A 24,196-nucleotide genomic window follows, 5' to 3' on the forward strand; every position below is an offset into this window, starting at 1 on the left:
ATGTTCGTATGTGCAAAATATCTGACGAAGCAATGTTTCACAAGCCTAAGCCAGGTTCTTTCAAAAACATGCCTGGCATCTTGTCAGCTGCAGAAAGAGCTGCTCGAGAACTCCGTTCAGGGGCTCTGCATCTAAGATGACAATGCAAGTCTTTTTTGGCCCAGACTCCCAGATTTTCTGTAGCTTTTACCATCCTCGCAACCCCAACGTCATCAATGACCTGGATAAAGAGTTAGTATGTGCCCTCAGCAAGTTTGCTGATGACACAAAACAGAGAGGAGTGGTGGACACACCGGAAGGCTGTGCTGCCATTCAGCGTGACCTGGACAGGCTGGAAAGTTGGGCACGGGGGAACCTGATGCAGTTCAATAAGGGCAAGTGCAGGGTCCTGCACCTGGGGAGGAACAACCCCATGCACCAGTAGAGGCTTGGGGCGGACCTGCTGGAGGGCAGATCTGCTGAGGGGGACCTGGATGTCCTGGTGGACAACAGGTTGACCATGAGCCAACAGTGTGCCCTGGTTGACAAAAAGGCCAATGGGATCCTGGGGTGCATTAGGAGGAGTGTGGCCAGCAGGTCGAGTGAGGTTCTTTTCCCCCTTTACTCTGCCCTGGTGAGGCCCCATCTGGAGTACTGTGTCCAGTTCTGGGCTCCCCACTTCAAGAAAGGTGAGGAGCTACTGGAGAGAGTCCAGCGGAGGGCTATGAGGATGATGAGGGGACTGGAGCATCTGTCCTATGAGGAAGGCTGAGGGAGCTGGACTTGTTCAGCCTGAAGAAGTGAAGGCTGAGAGGGGACCTTATAAATACCTATAAATATCTGAAGGGTGGGTGTCAAGAGGATGGGGCCAGACTCTTCTTAGTGATTCCCAGCAACAGAACAAGGGGCAACGGGCACAAACTGAGGCACAGGAACTTCTGTCTGAACATGAGGAAGAACTTCTTCCCTCTGAGGGTGACGGAGCACTGGAGCAGGCTGCTGAGGGAGGTGATGGATTCTCCTTCTCTGGAGATACTCAAGACCCGCCTGGACAAGGTCCTGTGCAACCTGCTGTAGGTGACCCTGCTTTGGCAGAGGGGTTGGACCAGATCATCCCCAGAGGCCCCTTCCAACCCCTACCATTCTGTGATTCTGTGATTCTGTGAACAACCCTGGAAGCCCAAGACACAATCCCAGGTCTTCCAGGTTTCATGGTTTGTGAAAGAAACAGGGATGCAAAGAGAGGAGTTCCCAGGAGCTGAAAAGTTGTCTTCACATTTTGTTTAAAAATTGAACAGAATTATTTTCCCCTAGACAGAAGAAGAAGGAGAAGAAACAAAAAGAAATTTCCTTTCCCTTGGAAACATCAATGCTTCTAGGTTTTGTTCCTGTTCCAAGGTTTGGAACACACACATAAGCACATGCATACACAACCTTACCAGACTTTCCCCCCTTTGATCTGGCTGACAGGGGGATTTCCTTTTAGTATATGTCTTACACTGCAGTAACTGCAGGATACTGATCTGGATGGATTTAAAGTCTCATACAATATAACAGCTCCCTATTTGCAGCCTAATTAGATTTATTGTATACATCCACAGGAAACACCTCCATCCTGTAACAAGAAAAACACTTTGAGATCTCCTTGTGAAAACCTCTACATAAAGCTGAGAATTATTATTCCAAGTGAAAATGTTATACTGAATAGCTTTATGTGTGGTTTTTTAGATTTTTAGTTTCTTTTGAATGTCTCAAATTTCAGTGTCCTTTCTAGTATTAATTTCAATTGTAGCTTCACCGATCAGGCTGTCACTCCTACCACTTGCTGCTTCAGATAGCAAATTAAGAATAAAATGCTTGTGAATGGTCTTATCTCCTGTAGGTTATAAAGGTTTCACTTGTAGTGTATTGAGAGGTGAATTTAATAGTTCATTTCCTTTTAACTTCTGTTGTAATTTACATGCAAGTCAAAGGTCTTCTGCATTAAAAAAAAAAAAAAAAAGCTTCTTCAAAGGAATCCCATAAAGCATCAAGAACCATCTACTGCTTTGTGAAAAATACTATTCATTCAGCAACGCAGGTGCCCAAGGGATTCACTAGTCTTAACATCATTACAGGAGAGTGATGGCGTGTGTAGAGGAAAGAGATGAGTGAAGAAATGGCTACTCTCTGAAACCTGGTTGGAAAAGGGTGAAAGGATGGGGGGAAACTTCAGGGTGGTCTACAAAGCAATGCAAAGGGCAGCAGTTCTGGTTTGGGAAGTTATTTCGAATTATTGAAGCTACACTTGATCTCATATTAGGATAAAGGGTCTCCTTTCCCAACAAAGAGGAATAGTCTTCTAATCAATCTTGTTTGTTTTAAGGACTCCGTCAAGTTTAATCTCTGATTCTGAAAAAAAAATATTATCCACAATGAAAATTTGAAAGAATAATTTGAAAATTAAAAACTTACATTCTCTATTTTAAATTTTTTTTCCTAGGAGTTGGAAATTTCCATCATATTAATGCCTCATTGAAGGCTAATTTTCAGGGGAACTGCAACAATTGCATGAATAGACAGTCCAATGTATTTCACTTCAAATAGCCTGGTTAATATATTCCTTGTCAGAACCTGTGCCCACAAAGTCATAAGTAAAAGACTTCCAATGGTCTCAGCTGCTAATCCATTTTAAAAACTAGAGTAGCAGCGGGGTGGGTGGGGAAGTAGACCTAGAAGAGAGGGGGAAAACACAGATCCACACATTGGTTAAAAGGTGAATTATTCATCTCTGGTCTCCTATCTCTCACTGTAAAATCCAGATGCTTAGACCGTTTGCTGACCCTTGTGTGTGGATATGTGTGTCTCCCTGTGAAGGGAGAGAGACAGAAGAAATTAGTTTGCACTTGAAGAAAATGTTGGTTCACAACATGGAGAAACTATAGCATGCACAGAAAAAAGAAAAAATAAAAGTAAAAATAAAAATAAAAATCTTCTTTTAAGATATAGACATTAAAATTGACATTTCCTGCTACCTCTTTTTTCTATAACTGACCTAAAAAATATTTTTTCTTTCTTTTTTCATTCCTTTTTTTCCTTTCCTTTTTGTTTTTCTTTTTTTTTCCCTGCCATATGGTATCATTGAGGTATGCAATAATTTAGCTTCGTTGCCTGAAAACTTTAAAATTTTTCATTGATATTTTCACTGTACTGAGAAAAATCACCAGCAAACCCCAGCAAATGTTGATTGTTTCCATCATCTGTTAGTCTATGTGTCCTCGTCCTCTTTCTCTCTGACCTTCCAGTCCATGAAACCTTATTTTTCTTATAGTATGGCTGTCATTAGTCAATCTGAGTGCTTTTACTAGCTAGTGTTACAATTTTTAATCCATTCCCTTATGTCCTGTTCTTGCTTTCATACAGACATCATATTGAGATACACATTCATTTGGGAAAAATGTTAGACAGGTTTCAAAAAAGGAGACTCAATCAACACCAGAAGTTCTTTTATTTGTTCATTATTATTAGAGCGTCTAAATTGTTGCCAAGGAGAAAAGAAAAAAAAAGGTGGAGTTATAGGGAAAAAAACACAAACAGGTAAGGAGAAAATGAAAGCTAATTTACTCATATTCTGTCATTTCCATCACTACTGAAGTTTCACATTTCCTGGGTGCGTGAAGGGATAGATAGTCTATATATTGATTATTCACTTTTCCTATTTTTTATTATTCTGTGAAATCTGTATTTAAATAAAAAGGATATATAGTAGCACAAGTGCTCCTCCATAATGTGTTAGATCTTGAGCCTACCTTTATTGGAGAACCCTGGAGTGCTTTGCAGAGCACAGTGCCAGGTTTGCAATCCTGAGGACGTAAATAGTCCCACTAAAGTGAATGAGATCATTATTTGCGTGATTAAATATCATAACATTAAACTGTACATAAATGTTACTGCAGTGGGTAGAGAGGGGGAAGGAGGAGAGGAGTGTGACATAAACTTTCAGGTGACAGAAGAGGAATAAATTCTGTCTGATTTCATCCTTCAAAAGCCTTCTAGTGACAGTATTATTTTTATATGGCTTTTAGTGATTTTGTGATACTGCCAAGTCATTTAACTCCATTTGGAAGAAAAAAAATCCGATAGCAACAAAAATTGAATATTGCACAGTGCTAATCTAGGGCCAGCTGAGCCCTGTCAGGACTTACAGGATTCAGGATGTATGAGTGAAGTTACCTTTCTGAACCCCAAGCTCATCCACCCTGCAGCGACAACCAGGGCTTCCGCAGTCCCATCGCTTTCCAGATCCCTATGGTGGTCAGCTCTCCTCCTTGCTCTGCAGAGCTCAGAGCATTGCCGCAGTGGGTCCCTATGCTCAGAAAGGTCTTGTCACCTCTTGGTAGCCTTGCACAAAGATGTCCAGTACTTCTGAGGCTGAGATTCAGAAATACGTGCAAGAAATTTACACACCAACCATTACCTAAATGCACTGCACTACTTTGCCAGCACCACTGAAGGCAGAGTAAGCTCACCAAACGCACAGATGGCACAGAGCTGGGGAGGACTGCTGGCATGGAGGAGGGCAGGTTTAGTGCTCAACATGTTCTGAGCAAATTGAGCATACAGAATGGAAGAACTACAATGCATTTTAGCGAGGGCAAATGCAAAATACTTCGTGTAGGCTGTTATGCACATATGGAGCAAGTAACACCTGCTCAGGCCTTGAGGACGGCGAAGAAGTTTCGGTAGGTCATCAGTTGTGGATAAGCCTGTGATGGGAGGACGACAGACATCTCACAGGATGTATAAATAGATCATAGTGTAGATCATAAGACTTCGTTAGTAATCTTTTCACTGTGGAGCTGAGTTGAGTTGTGGGCATCTCACAAAGGGGAAAAAGGGAAATGAAAGCATGAAACAACTGTACAGAACCCAGAATAAACCAAAAAGAAAGATCAGAGACCTACAAAATGTGACCCATGGGGGAAAAAAAAATGACAGAAATTAGGTTGCTTAGCCTAAGAAATAAGAAGGGGAAGAGGGAGTGAATGGAAGAGACATACATTAAATATGTGTAGACTGCTACCAAGATAATCTGTTCTCCCTGTCCATGGCGGACAGGACAAGAAGTGATCTGCTTAGTGAATGCTGCAGGGAAAATTCAGGTTAGATATGGAAATGATGAAGATACAGACGCATAGAAATAGACTGCCTGGGGATGTACAGAGCCTCCATCACAGGAACAACGGTGAGGGTACAGCTCACTCTGCCATGGGGCCCAAGGACCCTTTCAGCACTGTGATTCAATGATTACAGTAGCATTAGAGAACTGAGAACTTCCCATCATGGCTTCATCTTATCTCTTTTGAATGGGTGTCTCCTTAAGCTGCATTACATATTTGTCTCCTTTTCCTTTGATTTAGCATGATTTGTGTTGAGCAATTTGAATGAGCAAGATGCTTTCTTGCTGTGCTCTGGGGTAATACCACTAATAATTATAATTTCTTTCATAAAAGAAATATAGAAATCTTTATATAAGACTTCCCCACTTATAGTAAATTTTTTAATCTTCAAGTAGTGCTGTGATTTCCATGGGATTTATTGAGAAGTAAAGATATGTGTCTCTATTATTATTGTGAAAGTAATATTAACCCTTTCCAGGTTAGCAGGGTTGTGCTGAACCACAGGAAAGACCCATCCCTGTTCACAAAAGCACCACTCATTCCTTATCTGAGGTCCCAAGGACACGAATTTCCTCTGCTTGTATCTGTACAAAACCTGCTTCACACATGGGACACGGACTTGGCTGGAGTCCCCGCATCCATTGTAGTGCAAATACAGAAACGATCAGTGAAATCCTTCCTAAATCTCTTTCCCTTCCTTACTATAATAATAAAAGGTGAATCAAGTAATGACAGTGGGAGAGGTGTTCATGGAGGCTCAGGCCCTCTGAAAGTCAAGCATCACATGCCATGTTCAGGCACCCGGACTCCCAACAGAAGGCAGAGCTCCAAGCAATATAGCACAGTTCCCTTCCCGGCAATGCCTCTGTCCACACACATCCTCATTGCTGACAGGAGGCAGCTGCACATTCATCTCAAAGAATTCAGCAGACATCACTCTCGTCTTTTGAAACACAAAGAAAACACCTCTCCTTTAATTTGCAGTAGTCTAATGTGTAGACTGTTTTTGTTTCAGCTGCTTCTAGCTGCAGGGTTTCAGCTCCATAACTGCCTTTGCTCCAGGACAGGGTTCAGTCACTTTAATAAGATTTATTCTGGGCAGAGCAGGGATGGGAGAGGTAAAAATGGATACTTCCTACCCTCCTTCTCCAGGCTTTGCCGCCACGCACAAAGCATCGAGGTTAGCGGGCGCAGACAGAACCCACAAGCAGAGGAGCAGGGACAATTTCATCTGCCAACATGGGGGAGTGAGGGTTAATTCTAACTCCAGTCTCTGTGCACGGGACAGTTTCTGTTCCTTATCCAGTGCCTTGAACGTAAATGCTGACAGGATGGGAGCCACTGGACATACAAACACTCGCTTAACGCAGGGTGGTTAAGAGCCACAGTCCTGGCAGCGACACCACCTTTCTCAGAGGGTCTGAGCTCGCCTGGGCAGAGGTGGGGTTGGCTGCCGAGGCTCCCCCAGACAGGGCAAGGGTCTAACTCCGGAGCAAGGCCTGAGGCACCTCTCACTTGCGCCGAGCCGGAGGGATGCCCGACTTCAGCATCAGCTCTCCTTTAACCCGACGGATGGATGAACCTGCGAGGCACTGCGGGACGCTCCGGGGCACGTACAGCAGCGCGGTTTGGAGAAACAGAAGCGACAAGCAGAGAAGCCTCCGGGCTCCCCTTCCCCCCCCCGCAACCCATCCTCCCCCCAACCCCCTCCCGGCGCCGCGGCTGCGGCTGCTTTAACCGGACGGGGGGGGGTGGGGGGTGCGGGCAGCCCCGCCGACGTCGGCGGGCATCAGCTGACCGCGCCGGGCTCTGCCTCCTCCCGGGCCGCCCGCCCGCAGCTCCACTCCGGCGGCGGCTGGCGGCTCCGCCGGGCCGGTCCCCGCGGCTCCGGGGCAGCAGCCGCTGCCGGCTCCCGCAGCCCCGCAGCCGCCGCGCTCCCTGCACTCCCGCCGCTCGCCCCTTCCTCCTCCTCCCCCCCCCCCCCCCCCCCCGTCCTCCTCCTCCTCCTCCTCCTCCTCCTCGCTGCTGCCGAGGGAAGCCCCGGAGCCGGAGCCCTCCCTGCCCCGACCCGCGGAGAAGTTGGGATGCTCCCAGCGGTCTTCCCACAGCTCGGAGTTTAGGGCGGGATTTTCGTTCCCCTCTCTTTGGCTTTTTTTTTTTCTTTTTTAGGCTTGTTTTTGGTATTTTTGTTTGTTTGTTTGTTTTTGTGGGATTTTTTTCCCCTTTCTTGCTTGTTTGCTTGCTTGCTTTCCCTCCTTGTTTTCTCGTCACCGAGCGAGCCGAGCGCCTGCGATGGATGGCAGCCCCGAGCCTCCCCCGGGCAGAGGCGTCCCGTGAGCCCGGGCTGCGCGCCCGCTGGGGCATGCCCCGCCGCCGGGGGGGTGCGGGCGGGCAGCCCCCGGCCGGCGGCTCCGGAGCCGCGACCGAGGATGCCCGCGACCCGCCCGAGCTCGCAGGGCTCCCGCTGACCGCGGCCGCGGGGATTACAGCGGCTCTCGGGGACCAGAGCTCGGAGCGGAGCCCCGGGATCCCCGGAGAGGGAAGCCGCCCGCTGTGAACGGCTCTCTGCAAGGCGGCTCCCTGCCCCCACCCCCCTCCCCGCGCCTCCAGGCTCCGGATGGGGCCGAGGACCGCCCGCCGGGCAGCGGGGCTGCGCCCGTAGATGCTCCGCTCCTCGCTCCTCCTCTCCGGACCCGCGGCTCGGCTCCCTCCCTGCCCACCGCCCCGAGCGGGGCTCGCACCCAGCCCGCCGGGGCTCCGGGGCTGCTCCGCAGCCGGGCTCCGCGGGATGCGGCTCCGCGGGCCGCCGCGGGAGCGGGCGCGGGTGCGGGGCGAGGGCCGCCTGCTCTGAGCTCCGCGGACCCCAGAGGCAAACCGGCCCCGCCGCCAGCCGAGCCGCCGCCGGCCCTGCCTATAAATGTGATCCCCCCACCGCTACCCCGCCGCCGCCGCCCGCCCTGCTCCATCCTCTCCCGCCTCTCCCGCGGCCCCATCCCTCCCCCCGCTCCCCTCCCCAAAGACGGCGTGTGCCCCCACCTCTCCCTCCCCCTCCCCCCCCCGCCGGTGCTCTGCCCCCCGCCAGTCACCGCCATGGAGCTCTCGGAGGTGCGGTGCCTGAGCGACAGCGATGAACTTTACACCATCAACAGGACCCCCCCCGGCAGCGGCAGACCCCAGCGCCTGCTGTGGCAGACGGCCGTGCGCCACATCACCGAGCAGCGCTTCTTCCAGGAGCACAGCAGCAGCAGCGGCGGCAGCAGCAGCGGTGGGGGCAAGGGCTTCAGCTCCGAGGAGACCTGCTGCCCCAACCATCACCCCCACCCGCACCACCACCACCACCACCACCACCACCGCCACCTCCGGCGACAGTCGGCCGGCCGGAGTTTGGGTGGCGAGCGGCACAATAACGGAGGCACCAAAGTCTTCCCTGAGCGCACGAGCAGCAGCAGGGACCTGGGCTTTCTGCCTCTGGACTGTGCCCCCAGCAACTCCGACTTCTTCCTCAACTGGGGCTACACCTATCGCGGGGTTATCTTCCCCACCCTCCGCAACTCCTTCAAGTCTCGTGACTTGGAGCGCCTTTACCAGCGCTACTTTTTGGGTCAGCGGCGCAAATCCGAGGTGGTCATGAACATCCTGGACGTGCTGACCAAGCTGACCCTGCTGTTCCTCCACCTGACCCTGGCCTCTGCTCCCATGGACCCCATTAAGGGCATTCTCTTGGGCTTCTTCACCGGCATCGAGGTGGTGATCTGTGCCTTAGTGGTGGTCAGGAAGGACACGACCTCGTACACCTACCTGCAGTACAGTGGTGTGGTCACTTGGGTGGCCATGGCCACGCAGATTCTGGCAGCCGGCCTGGGCTGTGGCCTCCTTGGGGACGGCATTGGCTATGTGCTCTTCACGCTTTTTGCAACCTACAGCATGCTCCCGCTGCCTCTCACCTGGGCCATCCTGGCTGGCCTCGTCACCTCTGTCCTGCAGCTCGTCATGCAGCTGGTTATCCCCAGGTTGGCCGTGACTTCCCTCAATCAGGTACTGTGGTGAGAAAAGGGTGGGAACCTTCTGCTTTCCCCATCACTATGGGTGCGAGGAGGTGTGGGGTGTCCCAAGAGATCCTATCCCTTTTAGTCAGGTGCTCAGAGGTTTGTTACCTGGAGGTGAGACCATAGGCAAAATGCAGCCTTCTGCTTTCCCCCTCCTTGCTCCACCAATGCTTATCCCAAGGTTTCACCTCAAGCTGGGGTGGATGACACTTCCTAACCACTCTGTCCCCTCTCCTTGTACTTTCACTTCATGGTTGTCCCTTGAAATAGCTTTGGGGAGGAGATCTCCTGAGGCAAGAGGGGAGGATGGGTCATTTGTCATTCCTCTCCCTTACTTCCAGCAGTGGTCCATGGCATGCCACGACTCTGTCTTGGCCAATCTCTCCCACTGCTCATCTCTCATTTTACTTGCTCATGCTTTTTAACTCTGAATCTGCTGGGAGGACTGGTACTTTCATATGTGCAGAGCAGCTTGATCTGGGCTGAGGGAAAACAGGAGCAAAGCATGCTGCTCGTTTGCCAGGAGAGCAAAGCAATGCCCCAGTGAGATCAGGGGAAAGCTCCACCCAAACGTTTGGTGTGAGATCCTGGGCTGACTTTGGAGGGCACCAAGCAGCCTCTTCTGCTGGTGGTCATGGGGCAAACACTGTTGTGCTGCGTCCTTAAAAGTGGTGTCTAGGACAGGGTACTGGTTACACGGGGAGTGGTGGTGTAATGCAGACTGCTGAGACGCACTGGGCAAGACATGGGTCTGAGGAGTTAAAACCAGGATTAATCTGACTTCTCATTCATCTGGCTTCTTCCACAAAAAAATGAGAATGTACTGAACTCCCAACATGCCTGCCAGGCAAGAAAACACTGCCTTTCTAGGGCAACTTAATCCTAGAGATTCTTTCTGCTCCCTTTCCTCCCCCTTTCCAGACTGTCATGTCTCTGTGCTACCAATATTTCACAGCAGATTATCCTCTCCATTTGGCTAGCTCCAGGGAGTCGGGAAGAAGGGGGTGGAGGTACTGGCAGATAATCCCCAGAGGAGAGAGCATGCAGAGGAATGTGTTGTTGGTGGCACGTTGCTTACATGAGTGCCAGGATGCACAACTGGGAAGTGGTTGATCTTGCACCTGGAAGTTTTGATGATGGTGGTCCTTGGGACACATCTACCTCCCTCAGACCCTGCCCCTACGGAAACTCCTGCCCACCCCTGTCCACTCCCTTCCTCCCCACACTTGTTAACTGTGGGCTGCCTGACCTCACTCCCCAGCGGCCAGGCTCACTGTGTTTTGGGAAAAGCTGTCTCAGTGTGTTGTGCCTGGCTGAGCACTATGGATGCGACATAATTAGACTGTGCAGAGTTGCTCCCCAGCAATTCGTAATGCTCTGATGAATGAACTGCAGCTGCGCACTGCAGCCCGCTCCCATGCACTGCTGGTGGTGTTAGTGCTGGGTCAAACGCTGTGTGAGTTGTGTTAATCTCTTAATTTATTTCCATGTCCTATCCTGGAGCTATGAGTAAAGCGCTGCTGGCTCATTACGCACAGGTATCACAGCTGTTTAGCCGGTCCCCCCACACACGTGCGTTTCCCACAGGCATTCCTGTCAAAGGCAGTTCCCAGGAGAGATACTAATATCTTCATTTTGCAGCCCTGTATCTTACCAGTTGTGTGAATGAACTGCCTTTGAGCAGTGCACAATGAGATTACCAACCAGATGATTGCCTTTGTGAACTACACATAGAAATCTACTTAACAGGACCCGCACAGCTTGCCACAGGTCGGGGTTGACTTACACAGGCTCCCGCCTTCCCAGAGCCCACCTAACGCCGCCAGTGACTCGCTGCTTCGGCCCCTTGCCCCCAACCCGCTGTGGGAGAGGCGGGATCGCTCCCCGCCCCGGTGCAAAAGGGCGGCTCGGAGGGGGCCGGGACCCCGCTCCCCCCCGCACAGCCGCAGCCGACCCGACGGGCGCTGTCCGCCGGGCGCGGTGCTGAACCCGCCGCCAGCTGCGCGGGGCCGCCGAGCGCTGTCCGCCAGGCGCGGTGCTGAACCCGCCTCCAGCTGCGCGGCCGCTGCGCGGTTGTTGCGCGGCCCGGGGGCTCCCTCCAGCGGCCCCGGCGGGAGCCTGCGCGCTCCCCCCACACGCCTCCCTGCGCCAGGTGCTGCGTCCCCGGCGCTCGGCCCCGGGGCTCTGCGGCCGCCCAGAGAGAGGCGCAAGACAAGCCTTGTAAGACTAAATTAACTGTATGATTATGCGGCAATACCTGTGACCGTCTCTCTGTTCCTCAGGATGCAGAGAACTGCTTACACTGGACCAAACCCAGGAATTTAAATATACGATGACAGAAAAAACAGAGGGCAAAACCCTGATTGTGGGACACATAATTGCTTTTCCACTGATTTTGGTGAGATGAGGATTTCATGCATGGAAAATGCTGAGTTCAGTTCTGAACAGAAAGAATTGCCTGCCTTGGAGTCAGTTCATTACTGTACCCAGTAGTATCCATGGGGACAATGGTTCTGATCCTCCTCTCAGTCACATGCCTACAAATCAGTTATAAGTCTGTCTAAACTCATAGAGTTGCAACAATTTATACAAGAAGAGAATCAAGTGCCATGATCTGCTTTCCCTTAATCTCTTAATTAATCTTAGTTTTCATTGATAAATATGTTCATAAGCAGTTTAAATCATCACTAATGTTGAACACAAGCAGGCGGTACTGCTTCCTGATTCAGCTTTCTGTTGAAGTTAACAAAGTATACATTATCATGAATACAAATAATACCCACGGTCTACCATTTTTTCTGGCAGTAACACTTCTGAGGTTATCTGATTTTTCTTGCCTTGCATCTCCAAAATTAACACAAGCTGGCATACTAGGTAAAGGTGAAGGAGAAAGACTGTCTTGAAATTAGATTATAAAAAACCCCACAACAAAACACGAAACAAATGTTTCAATCCTGCCAAGGATTCTGAGGACAAATGACCACACTTCCACTCCACTGACTCTAGCCTGAAATGCTGAGCAATGCGCTGCTGCTCAACCAAGGGTGAGCCAGGGAAAAAGAGCTTGATGCCATGATTTAGGTAAAGGCAACACTGATGCTGACTTGGCTAGAGATTCTGTCAGGAACCAAATGACAAATACAAGATCTTACTGATAAAATACTAAAGTGCATTGATGTGTGCCCCAGTCAGCACCTCCGTGCTGGGGTGGCATTTGCCTCTAACATGCCCCAGAATGAATGTTTAATTTGTATTGCATTCATTCTTAAATTTTCTGTGGTAATAATGTGGTGTACAATCCCAAATTTCTAAGACAGTATATGTATTTCAGGCATATGGGGAAGAACAAACAACTTAGAGCTCCTCAGTGTTATGTAACGTAGGCAGATGATAATATAGATATGAATTTTGACAGGCTTGGAATTATGTAAGCTACAAACATACTCTGGATTTTAATCCTCTGCCTGTGCACTTTTCACACAAATGACTAAATTCCACTGGAGTCAGTAAGCCTACTCTTGTAAGTCACCTGCATAATGGATACTTTGAAGAATCAAGTCCTAAATTACACATATCAAATCAAACTTCAGAAATATACTTAGAAATAACCTTGCAGTGGGTAATACCAAGAGTGGGGAAACTGATTCTTTTCCCTCAGTTATAATTTTTTTTTCCAAGTCTAGGCGATTCTGTGAATTAATGCAGTGATTTTTGCTTGCTTGTTTTTTTTTTCCCAAAACCTTCTCTCGTGGTTATTGATAGAGGAATAGGCAGAATTCATGAAGTCACAAGGAGTCCTATAGAGATAAATCGGATACTGTAGCAACAGATAGATTTATATGCATATTTCATCTCCGTGTTTTCAAAAATCTGATCTTAGATATCAGTATATGAGTATGTACAAAATACACTGATCTCTTCAAAATTTCTGCCAAATACTTGTGGAATTAAATCTGTTAAATCTGGAAGGTATAAGCATATTTCAACATTGGCTACCATTTGAGAATCAGAATCAAAACACTCCACCTTTATCCCTATGGTTGCTTTCATAGCTTTATTTACCATCTGCTTTCCTCTCATACTCCATTGTGGGTGACTTGTAACCTGATCGTGTGATTTTAGACTGAATTACAATCTGGTTTCCTTTTATATCCTGTAATATCACCTGACCAGTACCAGTGGGTCACAGGATAATTAGATTAGAATTGGATACACTTTTCTCTGCAGCAGCTGCATCATTGTTGTGCTAAGTAGGGCAAATGCATTAGTTATATTTACAATTTGATGATTAATTGCCTTCCTCCAAAATGGAGGAACTCAGGCAGAACCATGAATGAAACCTGCTACCATCAGTGAGCTTCAGCCTTAAACAGTCAGTACACTTGTTCTCAGTGAAAGTTACTTTGCTAGATTTGATGTGACATTTTTTCTGCTGTCAGGACACTTCTGGGTGGTTTTTAAGGTTTTGTTTATTGCTTGCTTGTTTTTTTTTGTGGCCTAGAAAGAAGCATATGCTCTAAAATAGCAGCATCTAATGCAAAATCATCACACACCGGAGCAGCGCACTTACAGCTGACAGTTAACAACAGAGCCTGCTGGAATGATCCTTATTAGCCTGTACAGAAAACTGAAAGGGATAAACATCTCTAGTCCATCCTTTTACTGCACTTCTCAGTCCTGTCAAAGCAATGAAGTGATCGGAACAGGAAACAGAAGAGGGTAAAACCAGAAATGTTTAAAGGATTCTTCTTTTCCCAGAGGGCAGTGAATGTGTGGAGTGGAAGAACTCCTTCTTCTCTTTTCCTTGTTTCCAGAATATCTGGCTAAACACAAGAAAAACTAGACTGTTTCATGTAAAAGGTGAATTTTAGTAAGCAGAAAGGAATTAAGCTTTTAAAGTGATGCTTAAGCTGATGGAAACTCCAAATCGAAAACGCTTACTCAGCTGCTGCCTAGCGCACCATCCCTGCAGGCACCTCATTAGCATCACAGTTCTTGAAGTGCCGTCTTTTTGTACTTCACTGCACTTCTGTTTCTGAGCATCCTGTGAAGTGCCTCAATGACTCAATGTTGAAGTTACCATTCACCCTAGCCAGAATCCAGACGCTGTTCTAGCGGGAGCACGTTTTGCGGTTGTGCTACACACACTGTCAAAGCTGGATGAGAAGGGTATTGTGCTCTTCCTTTGTGTAACAATTGTGGTGATGAAGATGTTCCTGGGATGTGGCAGACCAAGTTTTAAATCCCCTTTTCCCCAGAGGAGACTGAAATCCACTTTTTTTACCTCATCAGAGAGTTTCCAAAGCAAACCTGCCCCCATTCCTACCACAGCTGTTCTTCTGGGAAGATAAAAATTTAAGACCCAGTGGGCCAATAAAAGAAAGAACGAACGATCCTGAGTCTGTAACCAGCTGATTAAGGAATTAATCTCTGATGGTGTCCTTGCTGAACAGTTTAGTGTTTCATGCAATGCTATTAAATCATTCCCTTAAGCACGTGTGCCAACCAGCAGACTGTACGATCTCGTCCCCTCTCTCTGACCCAATGAATCTCGACTCTGTTTTTCAGAGTGGTGCAGCTTCTCCACATAATTTCTCTCCCTCTTTATCTTCTGCCCCTCCAGCTTCTCAAAAGCAAATGCAGCCTGCAAGACATTTCCTAAGGAGACAGGAGATACTGAATGAGGGGTGAGCCTCCAGTCATTGAGCTGCTATACAGAAGATATATAGCTATTTCAAAAGACAATGGTAGTCCCTGTTCAGCTTTTGAACAAAAAGATAAAGGCAGTGCCCTCGGGGGTGGAATGGAAGGGGGCTCGGGGCTGAGAAACCCAAATATAGAGGAAAAATTTCACAGTGAATCTCTAAATCTTCCGGAAAAAGAGAGGTTTAAGACGTGCTCCCTGTCTTTCATAGTCCCCTCCTTGTTAGGTCTCCTCCCATTCATCACGCTGGCTATTTTATATGCAGTCTGAGACATTAGATTCTTTTTGCACGTTGTGTAAGGACCCGTAAAGGCATGGTAGCATTCAGCACAGGCTTCTGACTTAAACTGTAGTAGTCGTGTCTGCAAATGACGTGCAAAAGGACCTTGCTTTGCGGCTTTGCTTTGTGGCTTCTGAGCCTTTTTTGTTTTTCATCTAGCCCTTCCTTCAGTGACAAACTCTGTTTCTCTTGCTCTGTTCTTGGTGCAGTGCAGCTCATACCCATCCCCAGTGCAGAAGGGACTATAGAGTTGCAGTCTGTCCCGAGGAAGGGAGGTGAATGCAAATCGCTGAGTTAGTGGTGCAGTGAATCTTGAGCATTTGGGTACCAGCCTCACACATTCAAACCAGGGATAAAAGAGACCTGGCTGGTCAAAAGGGATCAAGCACAAAAAGTACAGAGTGCTTAGCATTTCTTGGAAGTAAGGATCTTACTAAAGGACCTTATTAGGGCCAGACCGACTCAGAGACTCACAACATATTGATTTATGGACCTGATTTAAAACCCACAGAGTGTAATATAAAGAATCCCATAGACATTAGGATGTTTAGGTAAACCAAGGAGATCACTTCTCAAGACTCTTTTAGGGGAAGCATTGCTCTGACTCCAAATTTCTTCAAAGAGAACACAAACATGGGCATCCAGCTCCTCCAGGAATCTCTTGGAGTGAGCTCTGTCACTCTTATCTCTCCAAACACTAGGTCTGCAGACAGAGATACTACTGTGGTGCTGCCTAATCCAAAACAAAAAGTATCAGGAAATATGCAATGCACAGGGCAAACTGCAAAGCCGGGCACCCATTGGCTTACAGAGTAATATTTCATTATGCAAGTATTGTTTATTAACAACTATTTTAAGAAGTGCTTCTATTCCATTTGCCAGCTTCTTCTGCTGCAAGGTTTCAGGCAGTTAGCCCTAGAGGAGAGAGGAAGACTGATGAGCTCATTAATTAACCATTGCTGCAGTCAGAGAAACAGCTGAAGCATATCAGTGTGCAAAAACAAAGCAAAACTAACCCAAGCCGATTTTTTTCACAACCCCAACAAATAATTGTACTTCTCCCAAACAGTCTGATGTTGATGTTATAATTTTCTACGTTGGTCTTAGTTTTAATCTGGACAAGATTTGCCCCTGGTATGAATGAAAGACTATTTGAATAAGCTTAATAAATTAATACTTTTGTCTACTCAGTTTTGTTTTTCAGTTTTGATTTAATCATTACTTTATGGTTTTTCTGCTAGATAACTGACACAGAAATCACCCCACATGTGCTCAGTGTGGATCTAATTTAATGTGCCAGACATGCATATTATTTTAGACGAAGGAGTGTTATTCACCAGAGATTTCAGCTAGGGACTGGGAATAAGTATCCTTCCCTTTTCATCATTAAATTTATCGTTGGCCTGTTTGCTTTTTGCACTTACTGTAATATGTGACTAATACATTCAATTGCTTTGAGGTTTTTGTGCAAAACATGCACATCACCTTCCATGATGCATCAAAAGAGGATTTCTGTATTGACTTCTGTCAGAGACACACGTTTCCTGTTAAATAGTGAATACGCTGAGTGTAGTGGGAACGTTTGCATATAACTTTGCTCTTTTTTAAAAGACCTGGTTCCACATAATTGTCTTAAGGGCTGGAAGGCATGTCCTGTGCGGAGCAGCTAATTACTTTGGTTTAGTCTAATTTGAACAAAATGAGGCTGAGGGGCAACCTCATTGCTCTTTATAGCTTCCCGAGGAGGGTAGTGGAGAGGGAGGAGCTGAGCTCTTCTCCCTGGTATCCAGTGCCAGGAAGCGTGGAATCGTTCAAAGCTGAGTCACTGGAGGTTCAGACTGGACATTAAGAGTAATGTCTTTACTGAGAGGGTGGTCAAACACTGCAACAGGCTGGCTAGAGAGGTGGTCGATAGCCTGAGCCAGCACTAGTACCTCTGGACTAGTAGGTCCCTTCCAACTGAACTATTCTCCTTTCCTTTCCTTTCCTTTCCTTTCCTTTCCTTTCCTTTCCTTTCCTTTCCTTTCCTTTCCTTTCCTTTCCTTTCCTTTCCTTTCCTTTCCTTTCCTTTCCTTTCCTTTCCTTTCCTTTCCTTTCCTTTCCTTGCCTTTCCTTGCCTTGCCTTGCCTTGCCTTGCCTTGCCTTGCCTTGCCTTGCCTTGCCTTGCCTTGCCTTGCCTTGCCTTGCCTTGCCTTGCCTTGCCTTCCCTTCCCTTCCCTTCCCTTCCCTTCCCTTCCCTTCCCTTCCCTTTCCCCAATCATCAGTGGCTCCAAGATCCCTTTACCATCCATGTTAAGAGGACTTTAAAGTAGACGCCACGTAGTTTAGACAAGGCTGCATTTGCAGCACTGAGATACAGAGCCAGCCATCTCCTCAGCTGGCCTCCTTTTGATCCCATGCTTCTTGCTTTCACATCCCTGCAATGAACTACTTTCAATGAGAGGAATGGAGAAGATTCCCACCTTGATTAATGTGTTGCCTTAACAGGTCTCTTCCCTGGGATTGGGATCCATACATTCAAACTGCCTCACCTAGAACTTAGGGAAAACTAGGAATCAAGTCCTGATCCTTGAGCAAGAAGAAATTCCCTCCTTCCTGGGCACTGCGTAAAATTGCCTGAAGTTTGTAGGTCTCAGGTTGAGCTCTGTGCTGCCCAAAGAGTTAAGCAAAGGTAGGACACATTTCAAGATTCAGTCCATCCCTCTTCAATATTAACTCCTCTTAAACAGGGTGCCTGCATCCAACCTGTGAGGTGGGAAAAGCAGGTCCATGATGACTACTGAAATACACATGAGAATTGCAGAGGGAGGGCTGATTGAACAAGGCCAGGACAGTACCTGCGACTGTTTTGGTGGTTTAGCAGGGTAGATGATTGTGTTCCAAAGATGTTCCTCGAAGCTGTTTAGTGCACTGCTGGAATGCAGCCTCCCTGCCTGCCTACCCTCCTCTGAATTGCAGTGAAGCAGAGTGGGAGGTGTATACTTAGTTTGCCTGATCAAGGTACTAAGCACACTGTAGCCAGTTCTCTTGAATACCTTTACCAAATATCTGGGTGAGGGGATCAAGTGAACTCTCAGTAAGTTTGCAGATGACACCATGTTGGGTGGAGTGTAGACCTGCTTGAGGGTAGGAAGGCTCTGCAGAGGGATCTGAACAGGCTGGATCGATGGGCCAAGACCAACTGTATGAGATTCAACAAGGCCAAGTGCTGCGTCATGCACTTGGGTCAAAACAACTGCACGCAAAGCTACAGGCTTGGGGAAGAGTGGCTAGAAAGCTGCCTGGCATAAAAGGATGCGGGGATGGGGGATGTTGGTTGACAGCCAGCCGAACGTGAGCCAGCATTGTGCCCAAGTGGCCAAGAAGTCCAAGGACATCCTGACTTGTATCAGGAACAGTGTGGCCAGCAGGAGTAGGGAAGTGATCACCCCTCTATACCCAGCACTGGTGAGGCTGGAGCTGGAATACTGTGTACAGTTTTGGGCCCATCATGTCCACAGAAGAGCAACGGCCTCAAGTTGCTCCAGGGGAGGTTTAGATTACATATTAGGAAAAATTTCTTCACCAAAAGGGTTATCAAGCATTGGAACAGGCTCTCTGGGGAAGTGGTTGGGTCATCATCCCTGGAGGTATTTAAAAGACATGTAGACATGGTGCTTAGGGACACGGTTTAATGATGGCTTGGTAGTGTTAAGTTTATGGTTGGACTCAATGTTCTTAAAGGTCTTTTCCAATCTAAATGATTCCACGATTCCATGGTTTCATGATTCTATATAGTAGCCTATACCTGAAGATTTAAGAAAGCAGTATATCCCAAAATGGACAGAGATATTTGTAGCAGATTCCTCCAAGATCTGAAGGTCCTTGACAGTAGTCAGTGAAAACTGTTCTGCGAGATGTAGGCAGAACTTAAGTCATAGAATTGTAGAATCATAGATTGCTTTGTGTTGGAAGGGACCTTTAGAGGTCATCTAGACCAACCCCCCTGCAGTGAGCAGGAACATCTTCAACTAGACCAAGTTGCTCGAAGCCCCATCCAACCTGACCTTGAAAGTTTCCAGGGATTGGGCCCCCACTACCTCCCTGGGCAATCTCTTCCAGTGTTTTGCCACCCTTATGGTAAAAAATTTCTTCCTTATATCCAGTTGAAATCTATCCTCCCTTAGTTTAAAAACATTGCTCCTTGTCCTACAACAACATGCCCTTGCTAAAAAGATTTTGCCCATGTTTTCTATAGGGCCCCTTTAAGTACTGGAAGGCTGCTATAAGGTCTCCCTGGAGCCTTCTCTTCTCCAGGCTGAAAAGCGCCAACTCTCTCAGCCTTTCCTTGTAGGAGAGGTGTTCCGTCCCTCTTATCATTGCTGTGGCCTCCTCTGGACCAGCTCCATGTCTTGTGCTGAGGGCTCCAAAGCTGGAGGCAGGACTTCAGGTGGGGTCTCACCAGAGCAGAGTAGAGGGGCAGAATTCCCTTCCTCGACCTGCTGGCCATGCTTCTCTTGATGCAGCCCAGGATATGGTTGGCTGAATCTTGCCAAAGGAAGTTACTGTAAGAATTTTTTTGACATTTCCAGAATGTAGCTAAATGCCACTCTGATGTTATGATAGTTTCCATGTTCTCCCCAATCCTGAGAGTAATAACAGTTTGTTGACAATAACGTGAAGATAAGAAGAATTTATGTATTTCATTTGTGCTAATACAGTTGCTTTTGTCTACTATGTTTTATTAGTCATCTGAGAGGCTACAAGATACGGTAGAAGAACACATTAAGGGTATGGGATGATAGGGACTCCAATAATCTTCTTATAGTCTTAATAGCTCCTCATGCTTAGAAATTATTTTTCCAATGACTTATCAGTCTCTTTCCTGTAAAAATGTATTTGTGTTTACTTATTCTTAAGGGATAGTTATGTACATTTTCTGATGGTAGCCACTCTTCTTTGCTATTCCTCCATAGTAGCATATGTAATGCAAGCATTCAGTTACTCCAAATCCTATCAACAATCAACACAAATTTTAAAAGCTTTAAAGAGAGGACTCTCGGAGGTAATGTGACTTTAGAGAAAGAGTGTGAAAGAATGCATCTTAACATTATGCCAATTATTTTAAACTCAAGAAAAGTATTCATGTGCATAAAGGTGGGTGTAAGTATAAGTTTTTTGCTGGCCTGAGGCCTTGGGACTTAGTACAAAGATTGTTAAAGTAGCTGTTCTTTCCTCTTCAAGGAGCTAACAAAGCTTTTGCTGTCTGGATTGCTTTCCATTGCACCAGAATACGCTAAATTCATTGTTGATTTTACAAATGGTTTATTCAAGTGCCGTTTTTTAAAGAACTCTTTTGATGATGTACAAGAAAGAAGAGTATTTTAGATCACTTCTGGTTTTCTTCTGCAACACAAGACTTCTGTAATTTAACTTGACATAGTTGATTTTATAATCCATAAGCAACCAATATATCTAATAAAATAGAGTAATATCATATATTTAAATTTCTAAAGGTTGAAATCACTTCATAGATTTACATATATTTGCTTTAGATACATACAAATACTCAGAACAGGCAATGCGGTGGAATTTTATGCTTTATTCTTTTTTTTGTAACTTGCTTTCAGGTTCAGTAATTACATTTGCAAGTCAAAATAATATTTACTATATTCCTAAAGTTTGTGTATATCTAAGAGAGTTTATATGTGCAATTTAAAAATGGAAAACACACACACCATTAATTAAGAGACATTTTTTCTAATTACTATCATCAAAACCTCAAACTATAATCTAGAAATCAAACTGTAGTCTCCTGGCTAACAGCAATATGGATTCAGCAGCAGCAGATTTGCAGAGAACTTGCAAGGTGATAAGTCAGATCTTGGTGGCCTTTACCATATGACGACAATTCAAAGAGTCTCGGACAAAAAAAGAAACTGCTAGAGCATCCTACAAATAAGGAAAGAGTTAAAAATCTAAATCATAAACACACAAAAAAATTCTCACAGGCTTTGTATGAACCCTGTGGTCTACAAAACATGGAATGATAGGTCGTCATAGCAATTATTCCTAGGACAATCATCTGGCCTAGAGCCTGTTTTTCAGAGTGATCTAGGGACTTAAAAATACAGGGAGGTAGCAAGCGAGATTTTCAACACTCCACAAGCTACAGGACTCCTAAAATCACTTAAGTGGTTATAAGAGTATCTCGTGGGACTTTTTAAGTCACACTAACTCTCACCAAACTCAACAGAGTTAAGCAGTCTTACAAGGCGCAGACAATATAAAAGTGGGAGGCATGGCTGGTACACTGGATGATTGCACTGACATTCAGATGGGCATCGATGGGCTGGAGAAATGGGCTGACAGGAACATCACGGAGTTCAACAGAGGGGAAATGCAAAATTCTGCACCTGGGGGATATAACCCCATGCACCAGTACAGTCTGGCAGCTGACTGTCTGGAAAACTGCTCTGCAGAGAAGGCCCTAGGGATCCTAGTGGACACGAAACTGACAATGAACAAGCAATGTGAAGGCCAACAGCCTCCTGGGCTGCATTAGGCAGAACATTCCCAGTGGGCTGAAGAAAGTGATCCTTCCCTTCTGCTGAGCCCTAGTGAAGCACACCTGGAGTGATGTGCCCAGTGCTGGGCTATCCAGTACAGGAGAGACATGGACATATTGGAGTGAGTCCAGAGAAAGGCTATGAAAGACCATCTGACAAATGAGAAAAGGCGGAGAGAACTGGGACCATTCAAACTCGATGTGAGAAGGTTTGGGGTGGAAGTGTGAGGGGCAATCTGATCAATATGTATAAATACATTACAGGGGGTAGTAAAGAAGACAGAGGTAAACTCTTCTCAGCAGTGCCCAATGACAGGATGAGAGTCAAATGGCACAAATTGAAACACAGTATGTTCCACTTAAACATAATAATACCTTTTTTACTGTAATTGGTGTAATTGAGCACTGTAACAGTTTGCTTAGAGATGCTGTGGAGTCTTCATGCTTGGAAATATTCAAAACTTGACTGGAGATAACACCAAGCAACTTGCTGTAGGTGATCCTCCTTTGAGGAAGGAGGTTTGATACAATCTCCATCAGTCCCTTCCAGACTCATTTATTGTGTGATTCTGTGACAGCAGTACAGGTATTGTTTCAAGTAGACAGGTTCAAAGATCTGCTGAGGATCTGGAGGGCAGAGCTAACATCTCCCAATCCAGTCCCAAGCAAACACACAGAGAGTGCAGGGCACAGCTCCTGTGATTACAGTGTGAGACCGGGTTTAATATACATGCCATGGTTTCTGCACTCATTTCAGCCCATTCCAGCCTTGAGTCTTACTGTGGAACTTCACTGCAGGCGTGTATCATAGAATCATAGAACCATTTAGGTTGGAAAAGAACCTTAAGATCATAGAGTCCAACCGTGAAGCTAACACTGCCAAGTCCACTGCATGTCATCACCTGGCCTGGCACACCACTTCTTCAGAAGAGTTGTTCTATGGTCTTATCACCATCTTATGGTCCAAAGTGCAAAGTAGCATGCTTGCTTTCCCCATCCCTCTCTGGTGACATCAGGCAGTCCTGGAGCACAAACTTATAGCAAACATCAGACACATGCACTTTCTGTGCTTCTTTTAGGGAACAATTCTGTCTCCACCCGCTAGATCTCTGTGGTATGTGCAACATTACAGGTGGGAGAGTTTGAAGAATATCAGTAATACATGTCCTTTCTTTCCACCAGCAGGAAGAGCTCCTCCACCAGTAGCAAACACTCAGTTTCAGATGGTCAGATTGCTACGTAAGTGTTAGGAGATATCTGATACAGCTGTGTGTGAACTGTGGTCTCACTATGGCTTTCTCAGCAGTCTTAGCTGCCAAAACAAGCAAGAGACAGATTTACCCTTAAGCAGTCTACCAATGCCAGGACAATATTTTGAGCAACTGGCACTATCCTTCTCCTAAAAAGCTGGAAACCAACCTTCGTCCAACAAAGCACTGATGATCTTTAAACATGCTGTTTTCAGTTGCAGTGGATCCTGCTCATTTGCACTACTGCTGTAGGGCAGAGGATTGCTCTAGAGAAAAGGAAGCTGAAGGGAGGCTGTGACAGCTTTCAAATATGGATGGGATTGGTACAGAGATGAAGAAAATAATTGTTCTTTGTTTCATCTACAGCCATCAAGAGATGATGGGCTTAAGTTATTATAAGGAATATTTATATTAGTCATTAGGAGGAAACTTGTAACAATAACTTAATACCAATAGCTTAAATAACGTCATTTTGCTTGGGAGGCTTTACACTGAGGTATGATTAAGCAGTTTAGAGAGGCATTTTTTTAGGAGTGATTTAGATAATATCCAGGACCTGGAGCATGGGTTAAAAGACCTGCCAAGGTCCTCTCATACCCTACTTTCTATAATTAAATGATACTGGCTCCTAATTCTGGCTATGATGCAAAGTGTTCTCAACCCCCAGTTTCCAAAGAAGCAAACTGTTTTGTCTTTCTAATGATTGCTACACTGACGCTGAAGGATTAGTCTGAATTGGCTTCATTTATGTAGCCTGAAATGCCACAGCTTCGGGGATTTGCATCTGTGGTTTGCTAAGGATAAGTTGGGTCAACAATTAGCCAATAATATTGGCGATGGCGTAAGAAAATGACAGAATCTAATCATCTCTTCCAAGAGACTAACAACTGATGAAAGGATGGTATTGTCAATAAAGTCCTGTTGAAGGCAAAGAAACAGGTAAGAGTAAATCTGCTAAATAAGGAGGGGCCAATTTTACCCAGTGAAATATGTATTTCAGGTCATAATCAGATCATTTTATTTGAACTTCAATCTTCTTCCTCTTATGTCATAAACCTGGCCTGATTTTTTAATTTATAAATATATACATAAAAATATATATTTATTAATTATATATATAAATATATTCAGATAATAATCTTTATTGTAGATTCTGTTCTTTATATACATTTGTGGTGCGTATGCCGCTAAATTAAAAGGAATAAGAATTATCCTGGTTGTTCCTGCTCTA

At 46.1% G+C, this 24,196-nt stretch overlaps 1 protein-coding gene across 2 annotated transcripts in view; it reads left to right on the forward strand.

The window, feature by feature from the left end:
* The first annotated feature begins 7,534 nt into the window (after positions 1-7,534).
* The window catches only part of ADCY8 (adenylate cyclase 8), a 141,195-nt gene continuing 124,533 nt past the window's right edge, over positions 7,535-24,196 (forward strand). For both annotated transcript variants that reach the window (XM_009941668.2, XM_075415543.1), the window contains exon 1: positions 7,535-9,173. In XM_009941668.2, coding sequence (XP_009939970.2) covers positions 8,229-9,173 — 945 coding nt within the window. In that variant the 5' untranslated portion in view covers positions 7,535-8,228. The remainder of the gene's footprint in view (positions 9,174-24,196) is intronic.

This window comes from Opisthocomus hoazin, chromosome 3 (assembly GCF_030867145.1).
Source record: "Opisthocomus hoazin isolate bOpiHoa1 chromosome 3, bOpiHoa1.hap1, whole genome shotgun sequence".
NCBI classification, from domain to species: Eukaryota; Metazoa; Chordata; class Aves; order Opisthocomiformes; family Opisthocomidae; genus Opisthocomus; species Opisthocomus hoazin.